We start from the raw sequence: 10207 nt of genomic DNA on the forward strand, positions 1-10207 counted from the left end.
TATATATATATATATACACACACACACACACACAAGATGAACTAGATTATACACTTTTGGAATGTCTTGAATATAAAAGACAATGAATTTAGCCTTAAACATCATGCACACATTCTGTTTCTTATTACAAAAGTACTTGATTCCAAAAACTTGAGTTAACTTCTAAGAATTTTATTGTAATCTGTTATCTTGCTGCTATTAGGCAACTCTAGTCTTTTCAGTCAAACAAATATATGAAAATTGGTAATAAATTGGTCATATATAAAGTAATTTAACTTAAATTATGCTGTACACTCTGCAAAGCCATGCTTAGTTGCATGCAGCACAAAATATGCAAGACAGTATGTTGCATCTGTTTGATCTATCCAGTGTCTTTGCTAATTCATGGTTGGAAGCATGGAGATTAAATACACTTTGAAGAGCATATTGCCCACCATTGCCACATAGTGGGTAATATTAGTGAACATTTTTTTAAGTGGTGGTGGTAGGTGGCAGAGCAGCTCTTTATAATCATAAGGCAAATCTTCCAAAATACTTGACTTTGAAATAAAGTTTTATTCCTTGAATTATTTTGAATTTACTTTTATCGTTACAGTTGTCAGAAAGAGTGAAGAAGTGTGTAGACAATAACACTTTAACTATTGAACCAATTGCCAGCGATAGTTCCTACCCACGGTAAGAATTCTGATATTTCAGCACCTAATAATAGTTATCAATTAATTAATAAAAATAAGCTTCTTTTTTTAATTTTTTTTATTATCTATTGCAGAAAAGTTGTTCAGAAAAACAATCAGTGATCAAATCATAGAAAGTTAAATAATTCTTAGATTTTTATAAGCTTTCTTGAAATATAATCTCAAATTTAGTTATGACATTCTTTGATACTCTCTTGAAATTTACTCTATCACAAAAGAAAGCTGTAACCAGCATAATACTGTTATACGTTTAAAGAATTATGGTGTTTGTCTGACTATAGTTAACTGTCATAAACATATGTGGAATGATAAACTCTAAATTTTACATTTAAATACGATAGTTAAGCTGACAGATTATTATCTGTAGATAGTTCAACTATGATATCAGATCATTGTTTTTTACCATTTAACGCAAGTTGTTAAAACTTATGAAAGCATATTGTTGTATAGTGAAACTGTATACCCCTCCCAGTGAAAAGTGGTAGGAGTCAGCTATTATAAATAGACCAGTAGCCAGTTATCAAGAGAGGATTGAGAGTCGAAGAGTTGAGAGCCAACAGTTCTAGTCAGTGTCTTGTGGAGCTGTCAGCGATAGTAAAACAGAAGTTAGTGTCTTACTATTCCAGTACAAAGAGATATAATGGTATCCAATGACCAGTAACTATTGTGGCTACTAGCATAAAACAGCAACTACAGTACAATGACAGTGACACATCACACCAGTGGGAGGAATCCACTTTACAATAGTGGTGACAAGGAAAATTAAATTTACGCAGATTGAAAAAAATATTCACACGGAGAGTTTAAACTAATTCACATGGAAAATTAAATAACTCAACAAAAAAAAGAAACAAAAATCTTGTTGTGCAAACTTATGAAAATCATAAAATATGGAAGACTTGTTAGCTGTGGTATTTGAGTTGCAAAAATAGCAATGGCAACAACTCAAAGAACAACAAGGATTGCAGCAGCAGATGTTACAACTAATGAAGTTGATAACCAAACCAGAGGATACATTTTCACCTGACCATGTAGCAAATTCTATAAGTGAATTCAAATATGACCCTAAAGAAGGAGTAACCTTCGAGGTTTACTTTCGAAGATTTGAACAAATTTTTTAAAAAGAATGTCAGGATTGGATGGACAAAATGAAAACACGTCTAGTTTTAAGAATACTAATGACAGCAGAGCATGAGAAGAATAGTTACTTCATATTCCTTTCTATTATAGGCTCAAGGCCTGGAATTTTGGGGGAGGGGTCCAGTCGATTAGATCGATCTCAGTACACAACTAGTACTTAATTTATCGACCCTGAAAGGATGAAAGGCAAAGTCAACCTCAGTGGAATTTTAACTCAGAATGTAAAGACAGATGAAATACCGCTAAGCATTTCACCCGGCATGTTAATGATTCTTCATATTGCCAAAAAAAGTGTCTGGCATAAATTTCATTGACGCAGTTGACATTTTGTGCAAAATGTTTAGTGGAAAGAGCTCACTGTTTAATACTAGATGGAAATGTTTAAACACAGAAAAGAGCAAAGATGAAGACTTCATTACTTACACAGGCAGAGTCATCAAAAAATGTGAGAGATTTAGGCTGGATATGCTTACTCTAGATTCTTTCAAGAGTTTAATTTTTGCACAAGGATTGACAGATAAAAAGGATGCAGAAATCTAAACAAAAATTCTAGCAAAACTGGAAATGAACCAGGATTTGACGTTGCAGAAACTGTTGGAAGAGTGTGACATGATATTAAAATAAAGGCATGACACAGAAGAAATTCAATGGAAAGAGTGTTTTCACATATGATCAGTGCAAAAAAAGTTGGAAGACAAATAGTGTTGCAGAAAAAACAGAAAAAATATTGGAATGTAGACCCATGTATGCTATGTGGTGGGATGCACCTGAAAAAAGATTGTCTGTATAAAAAAGTTAAGTGTTTTCACTGCTGGTTTACAGGACATATAAAATTGCACTGTAAAACTAGAATGATAGGAAAATGGAACAAACAAGAAAAAAATAAATAGTTTGTCAGCAGGAAAATTTGTTGTACAACAAACAGAAAATTTGTGAATGTGAGAATTGAAACCACTAGACATGGAAAGTGACATCACAATTGTAAATGAGAAAACATGGGAACAAATGGGTAAACCAAAATTATGTAGTCCAAACAAAATAGTGTGTGGTGTTACAGGAAGAAAATTATATTTCACAGGCAAATGCATTTATAATATAATGTTCCAAGGTCGAACCAAAAAAGTGAATGTTTATGTGTTGAAAAAATCCATGAATTTATTTGGCACCAAATATATGGGGAAATTTAATTTATGGGATACAACCATAAGTGCTTTGTGCAATAACGTAAACAGAGCAGTCAGACGATCGAATGAGGTCAATGAACTGAGACAAAAAAAAATGCTGTGGGACATTGTGCATGAACTACTAGTAACTTTGGAAGAAATAAAAAGAAATGCGAGAAATGACAAATTTATTAATGAGAAAACTGTGGTCAACAAAAGGAAATAAAGAAAAGTCTGATACAAAGAACTGCAAAGATATGAATGTGTACTCTATATGTGATGGTGTATTAATGTACACTCAGAGGGTGGTCATATCACAGACATTACAGAAGCAAACACTAAAAGAGTTTCATGTGGGACACCCAGGCATCTCTAGAATGAAAGCGCTGTTGTGAAATTTCATATACTAGCCAAGTATGGACAAAGAAATTGAAAACCCGCTAAAAGGCTACAGAGGATGTGCACTGGCAGTGAAACCACCTACTACAAAATGTGAACCTTGGCCAGAAGTGGAAATACCATGGTCCCGATTGCATATTGATTTTGCAGGCCTGGTGAATGGATATTATTATTTAATAGTAATGGACTGCTACACAAAATGGCCTGTGGTTACAAGGTGTAAACGACCAACCTCATATATGGTAATTGTTGTATTCCTCTCAGGAGACTCGCAGAGATAACACAACGAGTTGTACAGTTTAATTGTTACATTTATTTACTTAATTACATACAAAGAACACACTCACCGAATGTTCGTTATTAATAAAGAATCATGTCCTCGCCATATATATCGATCACGTTTTTCAACCACAGTCATTCAAAACAACAACAAAAACAAGGAACTCAGACGAACCACAATGACACACGGAGCCTCAGACGAACAACAAATCTAACAGTATATATAACAGTAATAAACTTCTAGCACGAGCTGTTCACAAAATTTGGTGTACTGGATATAATTGTCTCTGATAACAGAACACAGTTTGTATCTTGTGAATTTAAAAGATTCTGTGAGGTATTCATGTTAGAACATAAAACAATAGCACCATATCATCCTAGATCGAATGGAAAGGCCAAACGGTTCATGGACACTTTTAAGAGAGCTTTAAAGAAAGTTAATAAGGAATCTATGGAAAAGGTCATGATCCAAGAATTCTTAAGGCTATACAGGGTAAATCCGAACCTAAATACTCCAGAAGGAAGTTCACCAGTATAATTAATGTTTGTCAGAAAGGTAAAGTCAGTATTCAATAAACTCTTACCAGTGAAGAAAAAATATATATACTAGTAAAAACATGCAAAAATTCTTTAGAATCAGTAAGAATGTACAAAAATAGCAAGCAATATTTGGAAGGATAAATTGTAACATGCATAGGAAGAATGATGTATGGTGTAAGAAGCAGAAATGGAATGGAAAGGAGACATAGAAATCTGCTTTGGGAAAAAGTCATAGAAAAGGAACTGACATGAGTAGAAATACCGATGGATTGGCTATATGACACTTTTCAGGTTCCAACACCATTACAAGAAGTCTAAACCATACATACAAGGAAAAAGAACACTGAATTCCTAAAAGTAGACCCTAAGAAGAAAAGATATTGTTAAATAAAATAATTAAAAGGGGAGATGTTGCATAATGAAACAGTATACTAGTAAAAAGTGGTAGGGGTCAGCCATTATAAATAGACCAGTAGACGATCGTAAAGAGAACATCGAGAGTTGAAGAGATGAGAGTCAACAGTTCTAGTTGGTGTTTTGTGAAGCTATTAGTGATAGTAAGACAGAGGTTAGTGTATTACTATTCTGGTATGGAGAGATATAATGGTATCCGATGACAAGTAACTATTGTGGATACTAGCATAAAACAGCAACTACAATACAACGGCAGTCACATGTCACACCAGTGGGAGGAACCCACTTTACAACACATACTTACTGGGTTTTGTAAGCCCTCCAAGACTGATGTGATTAATGTTATTAATGTTCCACTTAAACTATTGCAAAATGACACCTGCAAGAAAGAGATGAGTAGGGAGACATTTCACAGGGCCAGTGTTCTGTGGAGCAAAGATTGGATGTGTTGATCATTGTAGAACCTGGGAGATGAGATGGGATTCAACACTACGTGGGTGAAGAGAGGAGGAGAAATGAGTGGATTGGGAGTGTCTGAGTGGAGATTGTAAGAAACCAGCGAGTGTTGAAGAACTGAAGTCATTGTAGTAGTATTAGTAGTAAAAGCAGAAAAAAGAGACAGCACACCTGTAGACCAGAGTGATTTGTTGCTAGTCAGATAACTAGCCTTTCTCTGGATATAGTCTAGTATGTCTCTGTGCAGCAGCAGTATCCTGGACACAGGAGCAATTTTCCATTGTGGGCCATACTTCAGTTTGTAGAATGTCATCAATTTTTTGCACATAAATATTTTCTGGTTCTGAAGGGAAGTACCAGTCTTTGTTAAGTAGTCTTAGCTATGTTAAGAATTTGGTTCTGCCAGGAAAGATACCTGGTAATAGTGAAGCCTAGTATTTGGGTTCTAGATTAGTACTAAGGATTGTGTTGGGCAATAGTGTTTTCTTGATATAAGTTTTTTTTTCTTCTTTTTCTCTTGAGTTTTATAAATTTGTGAGTTTATCAATTTAAATTACATGGTTAAAGACAATCTCTACTGGCTGCATTACTAGATATCCCCTGAAAAACGTTTATATTTCAATAGGCTAAACCACCTAGCTACAAGTACATATCGTGAAGAAATAAAAAGATATCCCAAGGAAGCACAGTTCTGCTATATCACTGGTCAATATTTTGTTTGTTTGTTTTTTCAGTTGATAGGATTTAATGATCTAGACTCCTGCTCCTATCCAGAGATAAGGAAGTTTTTTAACTATATAATGTCTTGAATGCTGAGATAAACTGCAGCACACTTTGTTTACTTGTTCAGGGTGCTTCATAAAACAAGAATCTGTTATGAAAAGTCATTCTGAAATTAGGCACAATCAATATCCAGATCTATCTCAGTGTTTCAGAAAGATCTCAGTGTTTCAACTCTACCAGCAAAACCATAGAAATTTCTAACATTTGATATGTGTTGACTGATTTACAAGTAATGCATGGGCATTGTCTGATGTGGCCAGAGAATGAAAGGAGTTTTGATGGTAATGAGAAAACATTAATATATCAGCAAAATACTTATTGATGGTTCTCTTAACAGGTGGTGTACATTGTCTCAGTCTAACAAATTATGTAACTACAAGATACATTTAGGAGAAGATCATTCTTGGTACTCAATCTCAGAATTTTGTCGAAATCGAGTAAGTATGATCTGTTTCAGTTTTGTTTATATAATACTAAAACAATGGCATATTTTTCTTGAATTTTCTTCATACTTATTTTCAGAAAGAAATCAGCAGTTTAAAAATTAAATAGTCTTGTCATTAAGACTTGTACAGAAAGAGTAGCTATTTTTCTTTTATGGTTTACACTGAGGAGGAAGGATACCTCTCTAAGGTGTGCAAAACTGGTGGAGGGAAAGAAGAAAACCCATGACTCGAGGTAGTTACAGCAGAGAACAATGTATCAAGAAATTGAATTACTCTCTGAACTGTTCCAGTACTTACAACAGAGTGTACTCCACTAAGAGCTATTTTATGTTTGCTTTCCATACTGGCATGGGTTAAATGGTTTCATAGGACTCAATAGGTCAGAGGCCTACATCTTGCTCCAGTGTCTCAGTTTTAGCATGTTTCCTATAGATAGATAAACTGTGTAACACCAGTCACTTTACAGAGTGTACTGTGTGCAATTTTTCATGTCACAAATATTATAGACTCAAATAGAGTGACAGAGGATTGCAAATGTACAGTCCCTCTCCCATCCAAGTATCATGGTGAATAAAAGAAAGAGAAGAAGCAGAATATGGTTGGTGAAGGTAGGAGGATCTAGAATGCATAGGTTATTAGATAGGTATAGAGAGAGTGAAGGAATTTGGTATGCCACTATAAATGGCTTGGAATGATCAGTAAAAGAGATGAAGTTGTACAGAATAGACACAGTGGAGACACACACACACACACACATATGTATGTATGTATGATTGCTCGAGTACGTAAAGCTATAAAAGTAAGAATGGTAACCTGCTTGAAGCATATAGTGAAATGCATCACATGTAAAATTTGACCCCTTATTTTGAGCCAAAAATCCAGAATTTTCCATGTATCTCACATATAAACTGACACTAGTTCTTCACAGATCAACATTTGTAAATGAAGGGAATATTCCATATATAAATGTTATGATGTTGAAATTAGTTTTTTTTTTTCTGTTAGCTTGTTATCAGTATGTTTTGATGTATAATTCACATCATTAGAGTTCACGTTTCTTAAAGTTCATTATCGAACAAGCTACGTCAACATCTTTTTGGCAACTTGGTCAACATCATTTTCCATATACACTTGTAAAATGCAGCTGTATAGTTGAGGCTTTAAAATATGCCATAATTTTGTGTAAAAATGTCTTTCCTGAAGATTATATTATACAGCAGCTTTAAATCTACTAGTTATTAGTTGCTAAGAAGACAAGTGCTAAGCAAGAGAATTTTGTTTCAAAGAAACAGCCTGGAGAAAGATATTGAACAAGTTTCAAATAATGCCAAAATATGGGCTAACAGAAATGAACCAAACAAGTGTTCTCAACAAGAGAAAAAATGTTACAGAATGGCTACTTGAAAATCATGAAAATTGAGATTGTGTTGCTCATGCACTTCTCCAAATCCATGCACAAAAGGAATCAAAGAAGGATGAAATTTGGAATTTTAAAGCAAGTGCTCGATGGCGCATTAAGTTCATGAGATTTAGTTCGTGTAACTTAGTACTTTGGCAGAGTACCAAAATGGCATCAAAGTTGCCTGCTGATCTAGATGATAAGATAATACAATTTCACTAGTTTGTAATTAGAAATTAGCTAAAAGAAAGCTAGAAGTCATGATATATTTGGAACGTGAACAAATTGTCTATTACTTTTGACATACAAGGGAATCAAGCTATCAACCAAAAAGGAGAAAGAAATAGTACTTACTATCTGATATACAAAATAAAAAAAACTCAAGCAATCGTACATTTCTCATGGTTCTTATCACTGGAGAAATCTTGTTTGGAACCAGTTTAAGGTACATCTAATGAAAAACATTTAAGAACCTCCAATCACAAAACACTCAGCTTTAATTCCTGGTGGACTGACAAATGATTTGCAACCATATAATGCTTTTATGAATATGAGAGTCAAGTGAAACAACTGAATGCTTGATGAAAGAATAACATAAATGAAAGGAGGCAATATGCAGGCTCTATCAGTACCCATGAGCTGTGATCATTGATTCAAAGAAGGAAATAAAAGCTGGTACTCTTGTCAGACTATTCAAGATATGTGGAACTATGAATGCATTGAAATTTTCAGATTATTACCTATGGGATGAATGAAAGAAGAAGTGGATGATGTGCTACCTCTAACTATGAGGAGCGAGGCTGATAATCCTTATGATGATATCCATCTTGGTAATTATGAAGCATTATTCTGCACTGAAGATAATGAAAAGTGTGATTTTGCAGGATTTTACTGAACTTTTGTGTTTGAACTGTTAAGCTGTAGCCTGCAATTGTAATTTAAAAGTGTATTAATTTCTACTTCACTTTGTGAATACATAACTAAAAGTTTACTAATTCCCTTTTTCCCCTTCAAATTTATTTAGAGCACTTCTGCTACTGATAAGGTATTTTGGATTCTAATGTAAATTTCAGCTCCTCAAAAGTAGTATCCATGTAATATTCATCTCATATGTTTAATATTTTTAAAATGGCGTAAAAAATTGAACTTTTACACTATTATTATTACTTGTAAAATCATCATTATTAGTAATATAATAAATAATTGTAATTTATTTATCTTGCTCAATCTTTTCAACTTCATTTTGTCATTTTATTTCAGATTACATCTGTATGCAACTTTTACACATACATTCGTTACATTCAACAAGGTTTGGTTAAAGGTGAAGGTGAGTTCATATACTATTTACTTCCTTTTAATCTTTCTTCTGTGTGGCAATATTCATTGTGACAGTTACAGTTAAGGTTTCTTTTAAAGATTTTAAAAAAAACATTACTTTCAAATATCATGAGTTTGAACAAAGAAAAACATTTTTCTCTTAGTATATAAAGAAATTTTTGAACAATCATATGCTAATTATGTAAAAATGACAAAAATATTGATAAAAGAAATAAGAGAAGTGCCATACATCATTCAGTATTTATTCATTTCATGTTATTGATGTCTTAATCACAACAAATTTGTTATGCTGCTTAACTGATCTCCACTGTAAACATCTGATGTTCACTACATAATTCAGTTGTAAAAATTTTATTTAATAACTGTCTTTGATTAATATTGAAATAAATTTGCAATTTCAAAAATAATTATTTTATAAACAATTAGAAAATTAATATTTTACTTTCAGACAAATCTGTATTTCTTGAAGTGTTGAATTTAAGAAAGAAGATGGCATTGGCACGCCTTGGTTACTCTTGAAATGACTCTCACATGTTCAGCTGCCCTCACTTATATACTGCTAACCTGGAAAGAAAAGCTTGGAAATTCAACCAACAGAAATAACTTCAGTGTTCATTATGTTGAAACCATACTTTTCAGCTTATTCAATTTGACTTTTTGAAAAGAGATATCTTTACTGGTTTCTCTTGTAAAATCAGTACATTTTAATTTAGAGATTATTTTTCAGATAAAGTTTCTTAACTGTAATTTAAATGTTATCTTATGTTACTTTAACATTATTGTAGTTATTGTAACTATTTTGTGTTGAAGACTATGTTGACTTTAATAAATTGACTTCTTTTGTTTCAAAAAATATGATAGAAGTTTATGACAAAATAAAACCCAAAGATATGAACCAAAGCTAAAATTTAAAACTGTAAAAAAAATCATTAAAAATACTTCCTACTTATTTTACTTTGTCGTCCTTACCAAGCTGTTGAGTATTCTTCTATGTTGTTCTAGGACCCCCACCAGCACAACATTCACTTCCAGCAGCCATCATGTCTCCTTCCTGCTGCTCCTATATATTAATCAGCTCCCTGACTATTGTGTTGCTTCTCTAATAATTTACCCTGGCTGTCATTCATTTCCATGCATATTGAAAAAGCGATGAGC

At 33.2% G+C, this 10207-nt stretch overlaps 1 protein-coding gene across 1 annotated transcript in view; it reads left to right on the forward strand.

Moving 5' to 3' along the window:
• Positions 1 to 10001, forward strand: part of LOC106868183 (uncharacterized) — an 18371-nt gene extending 8370 nt beyond the window's left edge. Inside the window, exons 4-7 of the mRNA XM_014913332.2 lie at positions 596 to 675; positions 6207 to 6306; positions 8975 to 9041; positions 9501 to 10001. Of these exons, the coding sequence (XP_014768818.1) occupies positions 596 to 675; positions 6207 to 6306; positions 8975 to 9041; positions 9501 to 9571 (318 nt within the window). The 3' untranslated portion in view covers positions 9572 to 10001. The remainder of the gene's footprint in view (positions 1 to 595; positions 676 to 6206; positions 6307 to 8974; positions 9042 to 9500) is intronic.
• The last annotated feature ends 206 nt before the right edge of the window (positions 10002 to 10207 follow it).

The sequence above is a fragment of the Octopus bimaculoides genome, chromosome 2 (assembly GCF_001194135.2).
Source record: "Octopus bimaculoides isolate UCB-OBI-ISO-001 chromosome 2, ASM119413v2, whole genome shotgun sequence".
Classification (NCBI taxonomy): Eukaryota; Metazoa; Mollusca; class Cephalopoda; order Octopoda; family Octopodidae; genus Octopus; species Octopus bimaculoides.